The sequence below is a fragment of the Dermacentor albipictus genome, chromosome 10 (assembly GCF_038994185.2).
Source record: "Dermacentor albipictus isolate Rhodes 1998 colony chromosome 10, USDA_Dalb.pri_finalv2, whole genome shotgun sequence".
NCBI classification, from domain to species: Eukaryota; Metazoa; Arthropoda; class Arachnida; order Ixodida; family Ixodidae; genus Dermacentor; species Dermacentor albipictus.
Window position 1 is genome coordinate 60717141 of NC_091830.1, and position 25347 is coordinate 60742487.

The 25347-nt window shown below is 42.8% G+C and overlaps 2 protein-coding genes across 3 annotated transcripts in view; one reads left to right on the forward strand and one right to left on the reverse strand.

Annotated features, from left to right (window-relative positions):
* Positions 1-23718, forward strand: part of Mnn1 (menin 1) — a 59181-nt gene extending 35463 nt beyond the window's left edge. Inside the window, exons 8-9 of one of the 2 annotated variants that reach the window (XM_065444496.2) lie at positions 2420-2614; positions 8222-23718. In XM_065444496.2, the coding sequence (XP_065300568.1) occupies positions 2420-2614; positions 8222-8455 (429 nt within the window). In that variant the 3' untranslated portion in view covers positions 8456-23718. The remainder of the gene's footprint in view (positions 1-2419; positions 2615-8221) is intronic. The other variant, XM_065444497.1, reaches the window with a different exon arrangement.
* Svip (small VCP interacting protein) lies at positions 8905-24561 on the reverse strand. The gene is made up of 3 exons (XM_065444498.2): positions 24333-24561; positions 24036-24197; positions 8905-23667 (listed from the first exon to the last, which is right to left on the reverse strand). Exons 1-3 carry the CDS (start codon positions 24399-24401, stop codon positions 23653-23655), a joined length of 246 nt encoding a protein of 81 aa, XP_065300570.1. The 5' UTR covers positions 24402-24561; the 3' UTR covers positions 8905-23652.
* Positions 24562-25347: the final 786 nt, after the last annotated feature.

Below are 25347 nucleotides of genomic sequence, written 5' to 3' on the forward strand. Positions count from 1 at the left end.
TCGTGTCATCGATCATTGTTTGGGCACACAGGGTTTCGTTGTTATGGTGAAGGATGAAGCCCCCATTTTGCTCCTGCAATAGTTACTGGTATAGCCACAGCCGATATGTACTTCGGGCTAATTTTGGACGAAGTATGCATGCAATGGCATGCAAATGTTTAACTATATTAAATTTTATTCACTGTAAAATACAATCTCTGTGGGAAAGTATATGCTTTATTCACTAGTTGTTTTATCTTGTTATTCCCTGATTTTTGTAAACATTGTATTACTTTTTTTAATTTTCTATATTCATGTAATTTTGCCCCTCCTGTACGGCTCGTGTTTTGGGCCTACACTATTGAATAAATAAACAAATAAATAAATAAACAAATAAATAAATAAATAAATAAATAAATAATTGAATGAATGAATGAATGAATGAAATATTAGTACCAACATGCCATTCATCTAGAAGAGTCAAGTATATCTGGTCCTCCTATTTATGCAATGCATCATGCAGTATATGAATGACGTCTATTGCCCTATAGCTTTTTCAGGGCTACATATCACACAACTTGAATCTTTCAGTTTAACAGTTGTGTCTGTTTAACATATTGCGTAGTAATTGATAATGCCTGGACCTTAGTTCTCTGGCGCACACTGGTTGAGGCACAGTGTTGGGTAGGTTAACAACTTTAATCGAAGTCCGAGAGAGGAGGTTACATTGAGGTTGATCTGCTTTCAAGATAGGGATGCACCCTCTGTTCTTGTTCTCACATCCTCTGTCTGTTTCGTAACGAACTGCAGTCTTGCACACTCTCTAATGTGTGCTGCTTCTTTTCCACTCTGTTTAACTGTGCCTTTTTTTTTTCTCTCTTTTTCTCTCTCTCTCGCATCCCATCTACCTGCCTCTTCCCTGAAATGTCACTTTCATCACGAACCAACCTTCTGTCCACATTGTGGTCCTGTCATCTGTAATGATCTGTCTTCTCCCTGCACACATTTCACTGACTGGGGACACATCCTGCTTGTCATGATTTTGCTTTCACTCTCACCGTCATTCATCGCTCCATTATTACCTCTGTACTTACGATCGGCTTGTTTCATTTCTCCTTCGATCTTTGCCTATACTGTACTTCTCATCGTGCGCTTGCTCCTTTCTTTTCACATCTTCACTTGCCATTTCCATCTGTCCTTGTGGCCTATTGCATCCATCATTGACTTCTGGCTTTGTTGCCTGTTCTTGTTACGGATTGCATACGTCTTTTTATTCTGATTTCTTCTATGCATATCTGTATTTTCATGCATCCTAACTCTTACATGCTTTCGCGCTTCTTAACTCTTTGCTCTTACGATTCGTATCTGCCATTACATTATCTTCTTGGTTGGTATCCTTCATTTGCATAAAATTCGCTCCTCCTGTTCACTTTGTGTGGTTGGCATTGGCACACTTCGTTATGTGGACTTCCTGGCATTGTCCTGTTACTGCTTCATCTTTCCTTCTTCCTCACCTTCTGCCTGTGCTTGTGAATCGCTTGCCTTTTCTTGTTGTGCCATTATGTTGTCCTTCTCGTATTGCACTTTTGCCTGCTTTTTGGCATTGCCGCATTAACTCCTTTTTTCTCTCTCGTTTTGTTATTGCCTGCATTCTTATCTTATTTGAATGCCATATCTGTCTTCTGTTTACCTTTTTCTCCCTTCTTTTTCTACTATCACACTCTTTCCTGCACTCTCATTTGAATTTCCCTGTCCTCTTCATCCTTCTGACTTATTGTGACATCTTCCCTTTCTTTTCTCGATCTATTATGATATACCTTTCCTCTGAACATTCGTGTCCTTGCTCTGCCATCCATGTTTTGTGTTTTGACACATTTCTCATCGTTGACCTACGTATTTCTGTGCTGATCTGCCTTCTTTTTTGTTACCTCTTCTATTCTCACCTTTCGAAATATCTTTTTATCTTGCTCTTTTTTGCTCGTTTATCATTTACTAATCTCTGCGATTTTTTGTTATGTATCTGTAATTGTCTGTGCATGTCTTTTCCCCACTTGTACATTTAAAACCTTATTTTATCTTGTAATGTTTCCTTTTCTTTTTGCACACTTCACATTTGCTCATTACTGCAACCCTTCATGCCATCCCTGGTACCATCTTCGATTTGCGACCTCTACTTTACTTGCCTACGCTTCTGTGTTTCTTTCTTCTTGTCTTGCACTTGCAAACATTATTTTGTGAATGTTCTTTGTCCACTTCTCTCTGCTGCATCTTGTGGCATGCCTCTCCCTTTCGTCCTTGTTTGTTTCACCCTCATTCGACCTTCACCTTATGTTCACTTCCTCCCACCTTGTCCTCGTCCACTCTCCCGACCTTGACCCCATCCCGACTGCCTTCCCTACCGGACACTCCACTGTCGGCCTCGCTGCTCACCACATAACAGCTTTCCGCCCTGAAAGCCTCAGAGTCGGACTTTATGGTCGGCGACCTCTTTGACCCCAAGGTCAATGGCCACACGAGCACCGATGACCTCATTCGGGCTGTGCAGCAGGAGGCCAACAACAACAACAGCTTCAGCTTCGACGATGACGACCTAGATCTGGATGAGGCAAAGGCAGCGCTGACTGCGAAGCCGGAGGTATGCAGTTGCTCCCTCGCCACATTGCAAACTCCAGACAGGGCTGCCATGGTTGCTGTAGTCGTGACGGTGACCGTGCTGTCTCGTATCATTGCTTTACTTTTCCTGCATGCGTAAGGGCACATTTGCATGACATTCTAATATAGAATCTGGCTTGACTAGAATTTTGACATTACTTGAAAGGACCTTGGGTTGTAACACTGCATTTTGTTTTGTCTGTAACAGCGCACTCAATGATGGTACACTGTTGGTTTGTTACTGTGTACACTTGACTGTTTGAAGTGTGAGTACTTATGATGCTCTGCAAGGCAGCTAGCTATGAACTGGGCTGCTAATCTCATAGTGCATAAGCATCATTTTTCTTTTTTCATGTGAAAGCATCAAATGGCTCATTGAGCAGCAAAGCCGGTGGTATCTGTAACGTTGAAAGTTCCCATTGGCTGCGACGCCGCGTCACTCGCGCTCTCGTGACACTGGCTTGTGCTTGCTGGCTCGGGCCTTGACGGAGCAGAGTGAGCGAAAGGAAGCACCTGCGGCGAGGCACGGTATTGCGTGAGGGGAGAGGGAATCGCTGCGATGCCCCATCGCCCTCACTCTCTGAAGCCTGTCTTATCAGCGCTCTTGCTTGCCCGCGAGGAGTTCATAGCCCAAAGGACCGCTCAGTGGAGTTCAATTGGACATTAATGCTTTCACATGCACAACTCATAAGAAGTGCTTAGGTCTCCCTAGATTTTTTCTTTTTAAGAAAACACTTTAATTGCACATAAAGGAGCTATCACATGTTCATTGAACTATTCTCTGTTATTGTAACTATGAATGGATGAGTTATAGTGTTTATGAAGAGAAAAAAATGGCTTTCAGTGCAATTTTAATCGAAATTTTCAATTTGAGATCGCTGCCTTTAAGCTCCTCCCACTGACAGCAACCGCCATTTTGGCATTGCTTGTGTGGAGTCAAAAGGTGCTGGGCCACTGCTGTGTCGTCTGCTCCGAAAGATTCCGTAACCACATGTGTGCTTTGGCAGACTCTCTTTGCTCCGTACGCTTTTTGGCACTAAATGAAAGCAAGGGCATCACCATTGCATTGTACCTTCAGTTCTTTCACTGGTGCGATAAAAACTGTGCAAACCATAGAACACCTGCAGGAGCTCTTAGGCTGATCATCGAGACAATATGTGAAAATTATCTTTTATACTCACCCATTGACCTTGCGAAACGCTCTTCATTTTGTCATCCACCAGTGTTGCCAGGCTGCTGGACGGCTCAGGTGCAGTACAAAAAATTGGACACTGAATTTCTGTTTCACCAAATGCACTCAAATTCTGCCAACTTGCTGTGGGACACATACACTTTGACGTGTAATGCGCGATTCAAGATCAGTAGTTTGCTGTCATGGCGCTTTATTGCACTTAAAATCACCTGTGTGTGAGATTAGGACCTGTGAAATTGATTTCACAAGGTTTGATACCTCTGGGGTGAAATTTGGAGGCTTGCTTGTCAGAACAATTGTCAGTGTCACTTGTCACTTGTCAGTGAACACTTGTCAAACACATGTCAGTGTTTTGTGTAAAAGAATACCTCTATATGCACACATTATTCCCCCTGTACGTCCTTCGACTTCAAAGCCGAACTGCCTTGCACGTTATGGCAGCCTGTGAAAAGGGAGGCATTACAGATGTGACGGCCGAGTTGTACATCTGAATGGATGCAAATGGCCGGCTCTTTGGAACATTCAGCCTTATCGGAAACCTTTGTGCAGAACATTGTTTATCAGAGAGGGAGGAGGCAGGCCTACATGTCACTGCAGGACAGCTACATCTGGTGTCTGGATTTCATGTTTCCTCGCTTAAGCACTTCATTCTGATATGTTGGACAATAGCGACAACTGGTTTGGAGAGGCTAACAGAGAGCCATTTGCAGTTGACCCAAAGCATCCTTACAGACAAGTGATGAGTCTATCTGGACTTTAAGTTTGTTGTCATTTTCAGTGTTGGAATGTGCCAGTGACTCGTTGCTTTGTAGTGCTAACATCGCAGTGCCATGCGTACAGTCAAACCCGGATATATCGAACCCACGTATAATGAATCACTGTGTATAACAAACATCAGAAAATCCCCTTGAAAATATTTGTATAAATTTTTTATTTTATACATTGAATTACCTATATATCAAATCTGAAAGTGATCACAAAGAAGTACGGTATATAGCTAATTCATATAAAATCGTAATTTTATATATTGAATTACATATATATCAAAATTTTTTGTGATCCCTTTCAGATTCAACATATAGGGGTTGACTGTACCACCAGAATGTAATATGATCTACGCAGTGGTCCATGCCAGAATTCTTCAATCATGCGTTTTGTGAAACCACACTTCATACTCTGAGTATCAAGCTATAGGTATTAATTAACTGACATGCCACAAGCAAGCATCGGAATGAAACTTTGTTTGAATGAGTTGTTGCCTATTGCCTGCTAAAATGTGCTCGTAATGGTAAATTGCAATTTTTCACAAGTTTCACAATTTATTTCAGAATCGCATACAATATACAATAATGGGGACACAAGCAAAAAGCTGGAAATGACTTGACTAGATCTGTACTGGCTGAAAAAAAAATCGTGTGGATAAGAAATGCTGTTTTTTTGGCTTTGGTTACTGGACACTCTTTGTTTCTTCTTCAGGTGCATGTTTTATAATTTATAGTGGTGTAACAATTAAGTCATGCAACAATCAGCAGACCTCCCACACCTTTTGCTGAAACATGGGGCATTTGGGGAGCTTCACAATTGGAAGGGTAAGAAAGTTTTGGTTTGTCAATCAGTCCAAGAATGTTGGATGAATAAGTCTGGTGTATTTTAGCATTTTGCCTGAAGGCTAAGAAGATCTAGAGCGCATTAGGAACGGTGACTGCAGCTAAGGAAGAGAAAGAAAAGTGCAATGATTTTTTGCACATTTGTACTACTGTGTTAGTGAAATCGAGGGTTCGACGGAAGCCCGTCTGGTCGGGATGAATCATTGAAGAAATAAAACGAAGGACACCGACCAACAGAAGTGCTAAAAAATGAATAAATAAGCATTGTGAACAAGGCTTCCGTAGCGAAGCCGAAACGGCTTTTAGATTTATTCATTTTTAGCATTGTGAACAAGGCTTCCGTAGCGAAGCCGAAACGTCTTTTAGATTTATTCATTTTTAGCATTGTGAACAAGGTTTCCGTAGCGAAGCCGAAACGTCTCTTAGATTTATTCATTTTTAGCATTGTGAACAAGGCTTCCGTAGCGAAGCTGAAACGTCTTTTAGATTTATTCATTTTTAGCATTGTGAACAAGGCTTCCGTAGCGAAGCCAAAACGTCTCTTAGATTTATTCATTTTTTAGCATTGTGAACAAGGCTTCCGTAGTGAAGCCGAAACGTCTCTTAGATTTATTCATTTTTAGCATTGTGAACAAGGCTTCCGTAGCGAAGCTGAAACGTCTCTTAGATTTATTCATTTTTAGCATTGTGAACAAGGCTTCCGTAGCGAAGCTGAAACGTCTTTTAGATTTATTCATTTTAGCATTGTGAACAAGGCTTCCGTAGCGAAGCCGAAACGTCTCTTAGATTTATTCATTTTTTAGCATTGTGAACAAGGCTTCCATAGCGAAGCCGAAACGTCTCTTAGATTTATTCATTTTTAGCATTGTGAACAAGGCTTCCGTAGCGAAGCCGAAACGTCTCTTAGATTTATTCATTTTTAGCATTGTGAACAAGGCTTCCGTAGCGAAGCTGAAACGTCTCTTAGATTTATTCATTTTTAGCATTGTGAACAAGGCTTCCGTAGCGAAGCCGAAACGTCTCTTAGATTTATTCATTTTTTAGCATTGTGAACAAGGCTTCCGTAGTGAAGCCGAAACGTCTCTTAGATTTATTCATTTTTAGCATTGTGAACAAGGCTTCCGTAGCGAAGCCGAAACGTCTCTTAGATTTATTCATTTTTAGCATTGTGAACAAGGCTTCCGTAGCGAAGCTGAAACGTCTTTTAGATTTATTCATTTTTAGCATTGTGAACAAGGCTTCCGTAGCGAAGCCGGAACGTCTCTTAGATTTATTCATTTTTTAGCATTGTGAACAAGGCTTCCGTAGCGAAGCCGAAACGTCTCTTAGATTTATTCATTTTTAGCTTTGTGAACAAGGCTTCCGTAGCGAAGCTGAAACGTCTTTTAGATTTATTCATTTTTAGCATTGTGAACAAGGCTTCCGTAGCGAAGCCGAAACGTCTCTTAGATTTATTCATTTTTTAGCATTGTGAACAAGGCTTCCGTAGTGAAGCCAAAACGTCTTTTAGATTTATTCATTTTTAGCATTGTGAACAAGGCTTCCATAGCGAAGCCGAAACGTCTTTTAGATTTATTCATTTTTAGCATTGTGAACAAGGCTTCCGTAGCGAAGCCGAAACGTCTCTTAGATTTATTCATTTTTTAGCATTGTGAACAAGGCTTTCGTAGCGAAGCTGAAACGTCTTTTAGATTTATTCATTTTTTAGCATTGTGAACAAGGCTTCCGTAGCGAAGCCGAAACGTCTTTTAGATTTATTTATTTTTTAGCACTTCTGTTGGTCGGTGTCCTTCGTTTTATTTCTTCAATACTGTGTTAATGGTGTGCACACGTAAAACTAAAAGCAATGCAGTTGATGAAACATCAGTACCTGTGAGGTGCTACACTATGTTGCAAAACGCACATGCGTGTATCTGTGGGTGGGTGGTGAATTCAATGAATGACTAAGCATTTTTCTTAGAAGTTATGGTATTAAAGCAGTGCTGTCATGTGTGGCTTTAATGAATGCTTTTAACCAAGCTCTGCTCAGGCTTATTCACATTTCAATCCATGAGATGCTGTATTTACTTGTGCAAAGCCTGTACTTTAGTTTTTCTCGGAGGGGCCCTGAAGCACGTTTTTCAAATTAATCGTAGTGTGGCTTCGCTATGAAAGGACGTCGTCTTACGAATGTCGTGCTCCAAAAATGTTTTGAATCCTTCAACGAGTTATCTCATCGATATGCGGTTTTCTCTCTCATTTCCTCTCTACTAGCACCCTGGAAGCTATACAGCGGAGAATCCAAAAAGTCAAAGCCCCGCTCAAAAGTTGAGTGTCGCAGCAGCATGAGAGCTCATCCCAACACCCTGTGGCAGCCGCAATAGCCTACGCTACACAACACACCACTGCTGCCTCAGTGGCCACACATGGCAGACGCAGCTACGTGCAATTGTGCGTAGACCGGCAGTGCAAAGATGAAATGATTTTTCTGTTTTCTTGAGATTGCAGATTCACTTATTTAACTCAAAATCACCAATTATGTATTACTGAGAGTGCTCTCACAATCACGAAATCAACCAATAGTGTTCGCGGTGCAGAAGCGAGAGCAAGCAATCTTTCGCTGTTTTGATGCGAAAGTATCAAATGGCCCCTCGAGCGAAAAAGCCGGTGTCTGTCATTTGTAGCGGCAAAACAACACCTAAATAAAGGCAACTTAGCAGAAGCACTATATCAGCTGTTGCTGTGCTAGTTCATGGGCAAATTTCAACAGACTTTTTCCTTTGTTTCTTCTTTTATTACACTTTTTGTGCAGAAGTCAGGAAGCCGGAGTAGTGGCGATGGTGGTGCGGCGACAGTCACGCTGTCGAGTCAAAAGATGGCAGGCCTCAAGGATCTCCTTCTTGCAGAGAAGCTGAACACCTCAGCGATCCAACTGCAGCTGACGGCTCAGTCACAGGTCCAAGTCGTCAAACGAGGCCAATCCAATCCAGCTGGCGGGCCCCACGAAGCCACAACACGACACTCCAAGAGGATGCGCCGGGAATAGAAAGCAGGGCCATCAAACTTCACCATCGCTGTTGAAACCCCGCTGTGCCGATTCTGCAGTGCTAAGTGATCGCTTGTCGTCTGCTTGCACTTAGCATCGTTTGCAGACGTACGCAATCTCTGTTGGTTTTGAACGGCAGATTGCTATCCCCGAAATTGTAAAAATTCTTTGGCTTGGCGCTTTGTGCTGCGGCTTGCAGGTGGCCTTTGCTTGAAACGCTGCGAGTCTGTCTGTGTGCAGGGCGGAGTGCACCATTTTGTGAGAAGTGTTGTCGCGGCAATGTGTGAAATGTTTTAGATCGATTTGTTAGGTCAGCAAAGGTGTAGTTGTCGCTTCTTCATTTCTTTTTTTTTTCCTTTATTTTTTTGCCAGTGTTGACGCAGCCTTGAGTCACACTGCAAAGTTGTGTTATTGTTGGTCAGACCATCACTTTTTTTTAATGGTCAGTGTTGTTTAGAGGCTGGAGGGAGAAGTGTTCTCTTTTACCTTCCGCCTTCCCCACCCCTCTTTCTTTTTTTGCATGTACAGACCACAGGTTCAACCAAAGTTGAACTTTGTCAGGGGCACCTTGAACAGCGTTGACGTGGCCATTAATTTATGCACTTTGACGCCCAGTCGAGGTTCACTTTATCACTGTCGTAGACACGTCCTTCTGTTGAACCAAGGCTGGGATGTCATCTAAGTGCTCTTGTGTAAATCGTGAATGCCCGGTATGAAGCTTTAAGACTTTTTTTTTATTACGTTTTTTTGTGTTGTGCGAATGTAGTCACCTGCATTTAAGAGAGCACTGCAGCAGCAGTGCTGCTCAGCGGCATTTGTTTCTCGCACATTACTTAGACATCCTTGGTCTCGCATTGTTTTGAATGTGGGACGCACAAGACTGGGGGGACCACACTTTCCATTATTCAGTGGCGCACAGCTTATGTAACGCTTAGTCCAGTGTAACGCCGTTGCCAGATTGAGGTTCTTGATAGCGCAGAATGCTTATTGAGCGTTCAGTGCTTTTATCTATGCCGTCTGGCTTGGGTTGATAGAAGCTTTATTACCTATCTGAAATTGAATGGCAAGCCCGAAGATCGTACGGTGATGTGTGTTTTTATTCTTGCAACCTCAAAACAAGGTTTCGCACTTGCCACTGCCTTGTGCTCACTGAAATTTTTAACAATGTTGCATTTCTTGATCCTCATCGATCAGTCGCACCTTGTATCCTTGTTTTCTTCGTGCAAACTCTTAGCTGCTGACGCTTAGCGAAACCAATTAAAATCTCTGCAGCAGTTCGCTATTCTCTTGGCGGAAAGCGTATACAACAGTGGTTTTTCGCTAATGCCACATAAACAAGATAAGCTAAGATGTCAAGTGCATATTATTGAATGATGCGTACCGAAGAAATGCAGTGTTGTCACAAAATTTGTGCTAGAACTAAGCAGCGATAAGGCCCAAGTCTTCTTTTAAAGCTGTTCTAATGAATACACAGGTCACTGTAGCTACGCCTGTAGGTGAGATAGGGATGGTACTCACAGTAGGCGTGCTTTTGGTATGATGGAATTGCCTTTGACGAAAGAGATGGCTGTTTGCAACTTTATTCCTCATTAACCTGGCGGAGCTTAACTTTACGACAACATGCGCAGCGACAAGTCAAATGTCACAGTATACTTGTGAGGTTTATATGTGTATATATTTGTACATAACTTATGGTCTTATCTTTGGTTGACGTCTAGTCGAGCATGGTCATTTTGTGTACTTTAGTGTGGGTAATATAATTTCATTTTCTTTTTTCGGGAGCAAGGAAAAAAAAATGAATTTCAGAATTTTACACCTTGGAAAGTGGGTACAAAAAAAACTTTTTTCAAATTTCTGAATATCTTAGGCTTTGCTGGTCTGTCCAGGCATGGGGGCGTTTGTTTCATTGAGTTTTTGTTAATTCCTTAAGTTAATCGTAGCATTTATTTTTTTTATTTGCATGGTTATTCAGGCACCCGTGGTACCTTTGGTGTTGGGAGCACTTTGACGCCATCTCTTTGATGCAGTTATATTGTGATTTTACGCCAACACTCGCATCACAAGAGACATATTTGCACGGCGTGGAATCTTTTAGAAGTGTTGATTCTCATTTTTCCAGTCTGTAATACCACAGTGCTAACTTATCTCTGTAGCTACCTCCCACATTGGTACGTGATCTTCATTGCACAGGTAATGCTCATGTTGCAGTTTATTTTCTGTCAGACAATGGTCATCAAGCTTTAAGAAGTCTGCAGCGCTTGTGGTGAAAAAGGCGAAATGCACTCACCTGGTGTGTTCTTCTATATTTAAGTTCCAGTCACACAGGCACTTTAAGCATTTCAAAAATTTATATTGTTTCATTTCGCACACACAAGATGGAGGAAAACGACACTAATGAATTCAGCGAAGCACAAGCCACCAACACAACTGTCTGTCTTGTTCTTTTTCAATGTGTGCTTACTATAGGTGATGATTGAGCTTAAGCATAAAAGGTAAAAAAAGACAAAGAAAATGCTTAAATGTGACAATAGAAAGAAAACTTAGGCCAGCAGAGCTACTTTTGTTGTTACTAGGTTCTTCTCCAAATTGTGCAGGAAGAAGTGGAACATTGAAATTATGGGGTTTAACGTGCCAAAACCACTTTCTGATTATGAGGCACGCCGTAGTGGAGGACTCCGGAAATTTCGACCACCTGGGGATCTTTAACGTGCACCTAAATCTAAGTACACGGGTGTTTTCGCATTTTGCCTCCATCGAAATGTGGCCGCCGTGGCCGGGATTCGATCCCGCGACCTTGTGTTCAGCAGCCTAACACCATAGCCACTGAGCAACCACGGCAGGTGAAGTGGAACATTATGAATGCACCTAAACGAAGTGATGGAAGGTGAACTTTGTGTGGGTGAGGCATAAACACTTGCTTTGTAGGAACATTTGGGTTGATACAGGTAACTCAGGTTCGCAAACCCCTAAATTAGGGTTTCCACTTCTGTCACTACGGAAGCGTTGCTGCAAAAATCTGGCAGGCGACGGTGCTGGCGACGGACTGCAATGTGAAAAGCACATTCAAATGAAGCGATGAAGTTGTGAGTAGCCTTATGCAGCTTTGAAGCCTGATAATGTAGGTGCAATTATTCTTTAATGACAAAGCAAAATAATCGTAATACACCATATTCAGCTTGCACCACAGGCAAGTACATTGGCCATGAAGAATGTTTAGCATAAGTGGCCGGTGACCGGAGCGGCAGAATCTCGAATTGTGGGGAAGGTTGCCAGTTACGTACATCAGCGTTCAAGTGACTGTGCACATATATATACGACAATCTTTTCATCTCACATTCGTTTGATGGCCAGCCATTATTTTTTTTTTCCCAAACAGTAGCAGCAGCAACTGTCTACCAAAATGACCTTGTGTGTGAGGAATGGGAATAGCCTGGTACTCTTGTTGCTCCATCCACATGTCGTCATGCGGCATTTAGTATTGCAGTTTTGCTGTGCCGATTGTCAATCACTTGAGCTAATAATTTTTCGAGAAAGCACTGTGCGCCCTCACCAAAATTTCAGCCTAAAAGCTTGGAAATCAATACACTCAGTTTACTCCGTCTTCTAATTCACTCCATCTAGTTGGCAGGAGTTCTCTAGACACAATTTTTTCAATTGTTTATCTACCATAGGCCAGAACGCAGTTAAATTGATGCGAATGAAAAGGTTGAACCAGTAGCTGTCAACACCTGCAATAAACTGTCGCTTGCAAAACTTTACAAGTGGCAACTCTTAACTGCGCTAGGGGTGGCTCAAAATGTGCACCCTGTCATACTGGCGTTAGAGAGTCAGAAGAGTGTTAGCCCGCCGTTGACTCATTTGAATCGGGAGATGCACACTCGAAGTGTCGAAGTTTATGGTACCGTGTGGAAGTACTCCAAGTACTAAGCTAAGCTTCCAGCCGACTTTTGCATTAATAGGGGCCAAGCACATTAACCAGTGCTACACCAAAGAGCTTACTTTCCTCCCTAGGGCTGATTTTTGTTCCATATCGCTGTCTCTTGGAGCGTACTAAATGGATACATTAGGGCAAGCTAATTTCACTCCAAGGTATCTGCTGCCCCCCTTTTTTCAGATGAATTATACACGCAAAGGGCGTGGGGACTCAGGATATTGCACTATTTGTGTCCTCTCTATGGAGTAAGATAGACAGGCATGCCGACTCTGCTTATCTGGAAGGGAGAGATCCTGGAATGCTGGTCGCCGGTTCACAGCGGATTTGTCAGGTGGCGCTACGTATGAGAGAAAAATGTGGAGTGGACATGGGAGGGGGGGCTGCTCCAATCAACCAAGTAGTGGGTAGAGTGTGGGTGCGCTGCTGTGGCAAGCTCGAGTCTTTCAGCCGTTGCTATAGAAACGGCATTAGGCCATGCTTAACCTTGCTCCCGATCTTCTTCGCATATTCGTTGTGTCGTCTGCTCAGCGCGTGCTGTAGCACCAGAAACACGCATATGTATTGCAGTTCACGGAGAGGCGTTTGCAGGCGAAACATGTCTTCACTTTAATTCATTTACTCGAATTATACCTCACAGGCCCCATGTTGTGCCTTGATTAAGGGAGGTTAAATGGAATTGTGTTAGGTGCAGGAACAAAAATCATGGAAAAATGAAATATGAAGGCTATGCAAGAAAAAAGAAACTAGAAAATGGAGCGGCGGATACAACGGTCGTCTGTGGGGTGTCGAGCTATGTCAGGAGACAGTGTAAACAAACTTTTAGGGCAATGGTGCCTTTTATTACTGCTTTTGTTTTAGTGTCGTTCAAATAGACAGATGCATGGCTTGCGTCTTTTCCTACGACACTTTTTGTGTTGCCTGGTTCTCTCCGTACCTTGTGGTGGTTCATGAAGGCAGAAGCTTGACTTTCTCTGTATGCTGAAATTGCTCTGGCAAAAGTCCATTTTGAGTTGTGCTTGAAGAGTTGGTGCTGTCCTCATTTCGGGCTGTGGGGCTGCTGGGGCCGCTTTCTTCAGCAAAAATCGTCGTTTGCAAGGCGTATTCAAACCGTGCTCTTCGCTGAACAGATCCCGGTGGACTCCAGGATGCAAATCTGAGAATACCCTTATGGCATGTGGCCGGACGGGAGAACAAACCTACAGTGTGTGCGCTTGTAGACATATTGTTGTCCTTCTGCCTTTCTGCATTGATGTCTTGTGGTAGCTTTTGGCATTTAGCATCAGTGAGTTGCGCCTCGCTTTCTTCAAAAATCATAGAAACTGCTTCCTTTCGAAGTTGACCAAAGGACTTTCTTTTCGTTGCCGCACTTATAAAGAATCATGTGCTACTCGAAATCTGGTGCACATTTTGTCATTTGCTTTAGGCAGTCGCATACTTCCAGGAATTTTTCGTCACCACTGCTGTAGCAGTTTGAGCGAATGCGGATCACTGCGTGGCATGAAAGACACGAGGAGGAAAGTGGAGGAAGAGGCCGTGGCGAAACCATGAGGCGGAGAGCAGAGGAAGAAGGCATGGCGAAAGGGTGACAGGAAAGGTGTAGTGGGGCAACAATGGCTACGAGATAACGCCAGAGCAGCGTGCATTCTCTAGGTCTGTCGGCAGCAGCTGCTGCGAATAGTGCCCACACGTCACCCACGTGCTGGCCCTCGTGATCTCCCGGTTAGCGAGGCAGTCACACTATACTTCACTCCATTTGCAACTTGCTGCTCCATTTGCAGCGTGCTGCACGAGACAGATTTTCCACACCAGCCAATATGTAGAGAAATGAAAACATGCATAGAGCTGCGTTCAAATTTCACATTATGGAGTATCGTATTCGTCGGTGAATTTCTTTCGTCTGCTTTCTGCAGGGACATGTACAAATGCTTTGTGTAAGTGCAGAAAGAGCAGGGGGCATGTGCACATTCGCATTCTTTTTATTTGTGTGCACATAATTTTGTGTTTCATCGCTGTTGAATTGAGATGGCCAAAGGTCCGATTGTGTGGCGGTGGAGTCGGCACTACTGTCTGTCTTACCCCATAGTCCAGTCTTAAAGACAAGGGCATTCAACCTGTGCACTTCTGCTGCCTCATTGCAGTAGGAGGGCCTAAATCAGTGAAAGGAATAACAAATTTTGCATTGAAATCATAGTGTTGCTAAACCATCGCGTATTTTTAACTAACATCTGCGGAGAAAATTTTTAAAGAACAGTGTAGCAGTATAGCCTGATCTAGTGCTTGCCTTTAGTGCCACTTAAAGCAGTACTGATGCACCATTTTGGACTTGTAATTTTTCCACGTTAACTGACACTCCAAGTCCTTTAAAGCACACATGCACACAAAAGAAACTGGCTAGTGTCAAAGCACCCTGTATAACTTAAGCTTACTATAATGCTTGTTTCTATAAACCAGTTTTAATTTGGGGATGCAGGAGGTGGTTGCGTCTTGATGTGCTGGCCAGCTTCATTTGTGCAAGTGCTGTAGCTGCCCCACGCATGGGCAGCCATCTTGTTCATTTGTTTTATGAGCAAAGCCATCGCACGTTTATTTCTAAGTGATGCCAGCAAATTTTTCTGTGTTTCCTGACATCACGATAATGTTGATGACACCAGGTACAGCAGTTTGAGACCAACGTTAATAGGAAATTCTAAAACTGGGGCAGAACTCACCTGTAATGACAGTCCAGGCACTGCGAATAGCAGTATTTAGGGGTAAAAATCAGTTTGTTTTAACCTGAATCAGTGAGCGCAATGTATGTCCCCAGAATGTTCTGGGAGGAACCTGAATAGAATGGGACTGCACTAGAGTGCACCTTCGCTTCGACTAGTCTAGGCATTTTTCTCCACATAAATAATTGATTCTGCATTCTGAAATTAAGTCCTACTTCAGCCAACTGACAGAAGTTTACAAGTACGTTATTCAGAATTTGGATGTTATCGCATAGTTTTTGCAAAACACCAGTGCTTCCGGCAGTTCTATGTGCTTTGCGAGAACGGCTTTTCGTGTGAGAAACGCATGGTAGAGTGCCTACGACTTCAAATATATGGGTTCGTACTCCTCGTAATGCTTCCCTGCAGGCAGACGTTGCTAGCTGCAAAAGTACTAGCAAGTGGTGCCAGGTTTCTCGAGCGCGCCGTTGTTCCATACTGCGCTTGATTTTAGATTTTTTTGAAACATGGTATTTTGACATCGCAGATGCGGTAGTACTAGCATTGAGCAGCATTAGCGTGCGTAGAAAAGAAAAAAAAAAGCATTTTGTACTGTTCGTGCCTGCGTGCTGCACAATTCAAAGCACCTGTTAACAGGCCACTGTTTTTTCACTTTGAAACATGTAGTTAGCACCACTCACGTATGAAGAAAACAAAACACTCTTTTTTTCTTCATCACTACCATACCTGGATGTGGAATTTGTCTTAAGACATGTCACGAAGGCAGTAATGGCACTAGTGGCAAGTAATGTGAGAGCAGCAGTGGAAGGATTTTCTGAGGTCACAGTAGCATGCTTACAAAGTAGTTTTAATAGAGTTTAGTTTATTGTTAAGCCTGCCTTTATGTTGGAAGAAAATTAGTCATTGCTCATCAATTTTAATTGAGTTAATTGAAGATGAATTCATCAAGTTGAATGGAACTAAGGCCAGGACGTGAAAAAAAAAAGAAAGGGAAAAAATGCTACCTGATCAGCTTATGATAAAACATTCAGTTTAGCTACATATATGTGCTTTATGTCTAAAACAACTTTTGTGCGATATCTATTGTTGGCTCTGGATCTGGGAGCAAGCACTAGACATGATGATTCAGTAAAGAAATGCTACAAGACGCACATATTTAGAGAAACAGGGCGGCAGACCAGCTCACGAGCCCATGTGACTTGTAAGCTTGTGTCGTTTACTTACTTTTGTAACGACCATCTGTTGCGCTATTTTATTCTACTATGGGTGTGCCTCTCGGCATTTCTTTGCAGAACCATTGTGTGCAGAGCGTACTTCTGAAACCGCAGCTTGTCCAGCACATGACACGAGCATTCGTGCCACCTGGCACATGTGTGGAATGAAAAACACATGTTGCGTAGAGCCGTGAATTTCAGAGCTATTTCTGTTGGCTGTCAGTCTCTAGAAGCGACAGATACTGGCAAAACTAACTCAATCCTTCATACATGTATTGGTTTCACCACTTAACCAAATTGTATCAGGCAATGTGTTGTTTTGGTTTTATCCTTTATGTACAGCAGATTCACTTTAAAACAAACTTTGTTATGACATATTCTGTGATAACCTGGACCTATATTTGCAAAACGTATCTAAGAGTGTTTTCTCATTGGCTGTTGCTCAGGTGCCTGTCATTCATGGTAGGGATTTATGAAATAGTGGAATGATCCTTATAGTAACGGCCAATCTCGGGAACCATATAAGTAATGTTTTGTGAGTGTGGGAGCCAGAACTGTTTGAGGATCTTTCTTCACTTTCTTTTAAATTCATTGTTAAGATGAACGTTTGATAAGGTGAGTAGATTTCTGAGGTCCTTTCATATTGTCCTTCAAGGGAGTCTGCTGAACTATAAATCAAACAGAAGACTGGAATTTAGATTACCCAACAAGAAGCTTGCACCGTGGTAGTCCAAGTGTAAGTTGTGTTAATTAGGAGTAGTTTCATTGACTGGCTACTTGAAAGGGGAAAAAAAATGCACAGTTTTACATCTTATAGCAGGTGCATTGGATAAATCATAACTGCTTCCATATTATTGCCAGCAGACAACGCAGAGACACATAATTGCAATTCTCAGTGAGGCAGGTGTAACCACTTTTGCTTAACATCTTTCTTTACATTGCTGTGTGTAAATGTGATAGCAACTTGTGCGTTTGGAGTATTTACACCTGCTGCCTACAACTGACAATTTTATGTGCTGCAATGCACCCAGCACATTCGTTTGCGTTGCTGATGTTTATTGCATGCAAAAATCTCCTTATGTGAGTTGTTACTGAAATCTCCGGAGATTAATCTTGCTTGTAAAATTTTCTGCACTGTTATTTGCCCACAGTATTTCCCCAAAACTTAGATCCTGTAAAACTGACTGGCAATTCAAAAATGCTTTTATGGAATGGCTTGCTTATTTCCAATAATCCAGCATTGGTTGATTTGAGTGTGTGTAGACATTTTGAAGGGTGCTCATGTTTGTTCAATGTCTTTTTAATTAACATATATAATTTGATTGTATTGCATCTACTGTCAGGGTTGAATTAACTGTAATCAATTATATGTCATTCTGGGATTACCTCAATTTCGTCTTCTTTTTCCCAAAGAACTCGAGCGAAGGAGGCTATAAAAGCATCATAACCAGTATCGCGCATGTCTTATGCAATTTCATGTTTGAACTACTGTTTTATTAATTGCACGAAGCAGTTACTGTCAAGTTCCTGATAGCAGGGAGGCTTGCAGTTAGCGTTCACCCTGTCACAAATTCTTTAAAGTGCTTGAAGCTGGGAGTATGAAAAAGCTGACGTATTTAATACGGCAAAGCATTTCTCGATCAAGACAGCTGATTTTCTGGCATGAACTCAACATCCTGCACAATTGGAAATAGCCCACTTAAGCATTTGCAGCCATAGCTCAGTGGAATGCTGGTCACTAGTGTGAATTGGCTTAATGATAGAGCACGTCATTTCCTTTCCGAGTGTAGGGCACTTTTTCAGTTCTCGTGCTGACGCCACCATGCGGAGTGAACGTGATAGAGCACAGTTTCGAGCGAATCAGACTCTTAATCGGAACGAGGCCCCTTTAAGTGATCCGTAAATTGGCATGGAGGTTTTGAATTTTTTGTCCGCCCCTTGTTTTGCTGGCAACAGAATCAAACCCCCCTCTTGTCTTGCTGCACACTGGGGCTCAATCTCGTAGCGGTTCAGAAAGCGAACTGTTCGCTTGCCTTTGCGTGATTGGTCAGAATCATGCTGTCGTCAGCACAAAAGTGCCATTCTGACTAATCGCACTAGGACAAGCGAACGACTTGCTTTCCGAACAGTTGCCCGGTCGCACCCCTGATCTCCCCCATGGTTGCGACGGCTTCTACACAAGCACTCCTGTTGGTTGCGAGAAAGTTCGTGGCATCCGGTGGATGAAACTTTCATTGTTAGGACTAGCGAAGGCAAAAAGAGAGAAATGTATGGCCATGATGTTAGCGTGCCTGACAATTTCTGCGTAATTTCTTGCGTTCTTGTAAGGGATTGCCAAGTGGATGCCGGCAGGAAGTTAGGACTAGTGCTTGACGAGGTAGGCATGTGGAAACATGAGCTTTTCACTTGTGCAAGAATGTGCAAGGGATTCAGGTCCCTCATTTGACCACTGCATGTGATGTAGATCCAATTAGGGCCCCCTTGAAAATGCACCAGGGAACGGACAAGGCCATGACTATTGGACGTGGATATCTCTAGTTTGTACGGCGCATGTAACGTTGAAGCACTGAATAGTGTGCAAGACTTGAGATGTGTCAGCAGAGCTGTGCATTTCAGTACTAGGGCAGCATGTATACCAGATAGTTGTGATCGTTTTATTTAATTATAATCCTTTAGAACTGGCTTCGCAAGTGAATAAACGTGCAGACTGCGCCTTTATGCAAGAGCTTTTGGCTGTACAAATGCGAACTTTTCTTGGGCTTACAACAATTATTACAGATGCATCGGTTAAGACGTTCCGTGAATTGCAGGCAGATCAAAATGTGCACTTTTGGTGACTTAACAGAAGCGAAAGGGGCATTGCCACTGTTAGCCATCAATGCAAAAGTGGTTTCTCTCACAGCACAATTCTGTGCAGGAGTAACCAAATGCAAAGGTGTGCTTAAATTGCCGCATGCAACACGTGGAAAGTGTTTTTGAAAGCCTAACGTCATGGAACTGGCAGTGTCTATATTGACTATGGAAGATGGTTTGTAAGATCGCAGTTGTCATTACTAAGGTGCTTGAAACAAGTTCCTGGAAAAGAATCCCAATGTTGAGAGCTGTTGCTGATGTTGTCAAAGTGCTGGTTTTAAATGGTACTGCTGGAATAACAATTGTTGCATCCATCTGTCGATGGTGATAGCTGGTTTGGCTATAAAGCACATATGCTGCTGTTAAGAGAAGGGTGTTTGTTGCATGCAGTCGAAAGTCTATTCTGTGTGAAAGAGGAAGAGTCGCTCTTGTTGTTGAGGTGGCGTTTGTGCTGCCACTGTGATTAACGAGTTCCCAGGTTTATCCTGCAGTTGATGCAAGCATTGATGCACAGTATGCTGTACAGAATTGTGACGACATGTGCCCATATTTTTGTTAGAAAGCGAGCATTTGTGGCCGTTTTCATTTGTTGCATCTGCCTGGTTCGTGTTTCGCCAGTGCTGGAGTCCTCACTCGAACGGAATTGCGGAGGATGTGACTGCTTGCTTCATGTTATCCTTTAGCTCACTTAATGGCAAAAAGAAAGAAGCCTGCATAATTGAAATGAGTGAACTGTATGAGTTGCTAGAAATGGAAGGAATTTGTCTGCTAATACGCTGTCTTCATGGCGTTGTTTATTTTAAATAATAGCATTGAAGTAAAAGTGACAGCCAGCTGGAAACAATGAGGTAGCTCAGGGGTGGTATTCTCAGTCTGTCACTGTGGTGAACGAGTTCACTTTTGTGTGAATAGCTCTGGACGTGTCACCTTGTATAAATTACAGCATTCCTGGCGCTGTGTTGAGAGAGTGTGCTTGGTACTATGCCAGGAATGCTGCTACCCATAGTCATCAGCGACCCACAAGATGGTGTTCACCCGAAAATGAAAATGCCATCCCAGGAATCGAAACAGTAATGTTTGACAAGGTGAGCAAGGGTACTAGGCTAACGATTCTTTACACCTTATGTTTTGACAACTTTCGCTCCAAGCAAAGGAACCTGCCTTTGATAGGAGCAGATCTGTTGCCTGGCTAAGAGTTTTCTTTTGAGCGAAGACACCAGCACTGGGTGTTACAAAGGCATCTGGGTATGTTTGAAAAGATCTCTATTTGTAGAGGAGATGGTTAGCCCAGCAGAGCCTGCCACCAAAGTACCACTGTACATAGCATGCTAGAGAGTAGGTTATCTGTTGAATGTTTAGTGGCTTGTATATTTTTTGCTTGTTATTTGTTTCTTGCAAGGGGGCCTGGCTCCAAGCTGTGCATCCCATAAGAAGACGTTGGTTCCTGTGAGCTGTACATTGCGTCTGTTGTGGTCACGGTGTAGTCAGATATGTATACCAGCATGTATCAGAAAGTGGTTTCAAGTTGCATTTCACACTGTTTACGAGCATTTATGCAGAGCAGAGCATTACATTGCTTGGCCTGACCCTACTTCACACGAAAAAGATATGCATATGCGTGTTTTTTATCTGGACAATGTGGTTTAAGCCTCTCTGGACTCAAATGTGAGTCAGCCTGTGTTTTTGGACTCTGCGCGTCACTGCATTATGGAACACAAGTTGGTGTGAGGAAAGGCCAATTTGCATTTTTTCTTCTGCAATGTTCCGAGCTTTTTTTCTTTTGTGCGCTTTACAGGCAGTACAAAGGACTTAGAAAAACATGCCATATAATTTTCAAAGAAGAAAAAGAAAGTGATGCAGCTCTGTTGTCAGCATCAGGGTGTTTAAATGTAATGCTGTAGTCTGGTTTCGGTAAGAGTGCTGCACATTCGTATTTGTATTTTAGCTGCGTCTGATGTTTATTGCAGATTCTATGGGAGCAGGAAACACTTAACACTGCAGATACTGGCAGCACTCTCTTGTGCTTGTTGTAAAACTGGATCAATTACTCTTATCACAGAATTGTGAGAGATCGGTACCAAACGTCTGTCAATTCACCAGCTTCGCCACAAAAATCCTGCGCATGCATGAAGGTTAGACAAAGAGCAACTGTCTGCCTGTTGCACAGACACTTTCTCGAGAACGGTAATGAATAGAATGTTGAAACGAATGAGGTTTTCTGAACAGAATTCGATCGCCACGACATCTCGCGTACCCTGTCGCTTCACAGCCTCTAGCTTGTTCGTGCCCAAATTTGTGCGAGAGTTTCACATTCTTAGTTTTTTTTTGTGTGGCACATCAGTTTTCACTGTCTATTAAGAAGAGGAACATACCGAAATTTCAGTGTCTGTTTAAAGGACTCCACACGTTGCCGTTTTCTAGGTGAAGTCGGGGTTTGTGCCAAGGTTTGTGCCTCTGCTTTCTGCTCCAGGAGGGCTCTAAGTAGCTTTTCCATGTTTTACAGGTTATGCACGACCAAAAAAAAAAAAAAGTGGAAGAGAGAGATATGGCGTTGGCCTCTTTGTCGCGGTATGTGATCAGAGTCATTTGCTTGGCTTGCTTTTGCCACAGGTTTTTGGTGGTGTCCTCTCTGTTGGCATTGGCTCTTGAGCGAAGCTGTACGTGTAGACGCAGCGGTTGTTGGCTTGTGCATATCGCTTGTTTGGTGTGTGTGTCTAACTCACATGTCAGAGCTATGCAAGTCCACAAACCGCGCACACACACACACACAGTTTTTTTGGGGGGGGTGGGGGAAGCTGTGCATACTTGGCCTTCCTGATATCTTCCCCCTACCTCCCCCACTTTTACCTTTGAGGTCAGTTCCCACGTAGAGAGAGAAACTGTGATGTTTTTACCTCCTGTTTTGATCAGCAGAAAACATTTGTGTTTTTGTTTTCTAGTGCACAAAGCATGGTTGTAAATACTGTCGAACCTTGTTACAACCAAGTTGCATCCAACATGAGAATACCTTCGTTATAACTGATTAGTCAAACTCGGTATAACAAACATGGATATATAACAAATTATCTGATATAGCAAATTATCAGTTATAACGAGATAAGTCTAAAATGTTTCTTCCTGATGCCAGCATGTAATGAATATATGCTTATAATGAAAATTTGATATAATGCTATTGTTCTGTCAGATGCGACTTTGTTACGAGGTTCGATTTAGAGGCACATATTCGTTACACTTTGATATCGGCGATAAGCATTTTAGATCTACTTTTTAATCCACATTATTTGTACCAATCTTCGACTGTACTGTAGTCAGTGCCAGTTATCTATTAGTGTTTTCTTTCTTACACACGTGCAGTGTTATCCTAGTACTATCTCTCTACCTGCTGTTGACATCTTGGATAACCCAAGTATCAGCCCAACGTTGTATCTTGCATAAGCACAGTTCAATTCTTGCCTCGTTCTTTGAGGCTTGGGTCGATTTCTCAATCACTGGTTCTGCATTTAATGCAGTTTGTCTGATGGGAACACTTGTGTAAAGGCATTTGTGGAACTGGCACAGATTCCAACTGGCATCAGAAAACTTGTCATGCACTTTTTTTTTTCTATACACACATTTAGTGCAGAGGATATCATTACATTGCACATACAGCTAACCCATTGTTTCCTTTGAAAAACAAAAGAAAACAAAATAAATGCCATTTGGAATACTCACGATTTCATTTTGATGACCTTGATCTTGCATTGACATCAGACAAGCTATATTTCATGTCTGCAGGTCATTTTTGGCGCTTTGAAATGATTGTTAATTCTCCTAACAAGTCATTTCGCAAGTGCACCATACAGAGTGGTCGCAGCACCACTTTTCTAGCATTTCATCCTTGCATTGTGATGCAAAACAGGTTTTGATTTTTCCAGAGTTAACACGGTTTGCACTTTGTGTTGAATGTCTGTCAAACCGATCTCCTCGGGGTCAAAACGATTGACGCTGTGAACAGCTCTAGAAGTCACCCAGGTATTTCTTTTTCCAAATGGAAAACAGACCAATGTTGTCAAAGTCTATGTGTTTCTTTCTTCTTTGATGCACATAGTGTGTTCTCTCAATGAATGTGCACCTAATGTTCATTTATTTTGTACATAGACCATGTGGGTAGTTAGTGTATCTTTGGTTCACCATTTCCAGCTGTCATTTATCATGTATGCATGTACTGAGTGCAAAGTGCAAGTCATGTTGGCTCCACTTTCGTGTGTGTGTTTTTTCTCTTACTGGCAGAATTCGGTGGTTTGTTGCCAATGTCCTTTTTTTTTTTGTCACAGAGATATTATCTATTAGCCTTTTTTCTCCCTTTCTGTACAGCAACATTTATTTTGATTTCAGATATATACATAATTATTCACGCACACCAGCACAACACTCAAAAGGTAGTTTCTTCGGTTAACACAGTTCCTTTTTTTTTTACATGTGGTAACAACGTTGGTGTCGATCGAGTACTCATTGGACTTGCCACTGGAAAAAAAGAAAAGCAAAACAAATAAAATGTCTGGTCAGTATTTGAAACCGGTGTCTTCATTCATTCGCATTCGATGAGAGCATCTGCAACTGATAAATTTTGCTCTCTTACACACACACACACACACGCACGCACACACCTACCTGTGTGTTATTCTGTACAGTAACACATCAAAATAGCCCAGTTTTCATTTACGGTGCAAAAGAATGTCATCACAATAAGTTGCTCAGTAAGTTGCTCCCTGCATGTATTTCTAAATTTTTAAAGAAAATCTATTCGCATATCTGAGCAACGCATTCCGTACATACATCGAGAGCGGTACCAATCGCTGCCGAATACCAGCGCAGTCTCGGAAGGTATTTACCCGCAAATTCGCCTCGCCCGGCCCACCGGCCGCAAGCTGTTGTTCGAGCTCTTCTCGCTTTTGCTGTTGCCTCTTTAATTTTTCGGGATCTTTGATTCCCCTGTGCTCCTGCTCCTTGAGTCTCCGTTCCGCGGCTTCGGCCATTTGTTGCCGCTTCACGGACTGCACAGCAACGATCGACGTATTACCGAGAGCAAGACATACGGTAAAATAAAGCGATTACGGGGCTGCATGCGGGCCCGTTCACGGCCACTGGAAAAACGCGTTCTGCGCGGCGAAAAGATGAGGTTGTCGTACCACATCAAGTCTCGGCGACGGAGTTATGTCGGCGCCGGAGCCTTTGAAGCAGCTCATGCAAATCCCCATGATCGGCTTGGGAAGCGCAGTTTAGCTGGTTAGCAAGGTTAGCCACCCCCACGTAAGTATGTAAACAACTCCGCGCGACAGCTGAGTGGACAGCGTTGCCCGACTGAGTGTGACGGATTCTTGAATGCCCCCAGTTTCGGTTCAGTTGGAGCACAAACTGGCGTCTGGCTACGCTGCGTGCGCAGTCCACACTCCGGCCACACGTTTGTCGGTCGTTCCTTCGCGCCAAGTTTAGGTCGCTCGCCGACTTTCGCGTCACCTGCAGCCAAATAAAGTAAATGTTTATAAATAATGTTTTATTAGTTGTAACAACAACTTAGTGTAGTATTTTTCTAAGAGGTAACACAACATTTATTAGGTTACTATTCTTAATTCAGCAAACGTGGCGTTTTTTGATTACGGTATGTACGGGGAGTTTTTTCACTGGCGCGATCGAAAACCTCTCATGCGCAGCACTGTTTACGTAGCGCGTGTCGCACTCATTTTGTTTCTGTTTCTATGCGCTTGAGCGTATGACGCATCGGCGGCGCGCTTTGATTTTGCTGTTTTATTGTTTCCGCGGCTCATGCTGCGGCGACGAGCTGCGTTGTGAAATAAAGGAAAGTCGTTCCGCGTAACATATTCGGGGAAAAAAAGAAAAATGGCACGTCCTCTGGAGCAGAGCAACGTCGAAACGTTCAGGTGGCCCGAAGTGCGCGATTGAGGCGAACGCGCGGAGGTGTGCGCGCTGCCTTATATGGGAGGGATGCCCACGTTAGCAACATTTCTTGCTAGTATTTTACGTCACTTTGTCGCGGCATTATTTGAACGAAATGAACAAAAGCGCTACCGTGCGCTTCGACAAGCGGTGAATAAAGGTACTGCCTCAAGCTGTTGCACAGTGTAATATAAACGGAATTAATAAAACCGCAAGATCATATGAGTTTTTCTAATTGTTTGCAAAAGT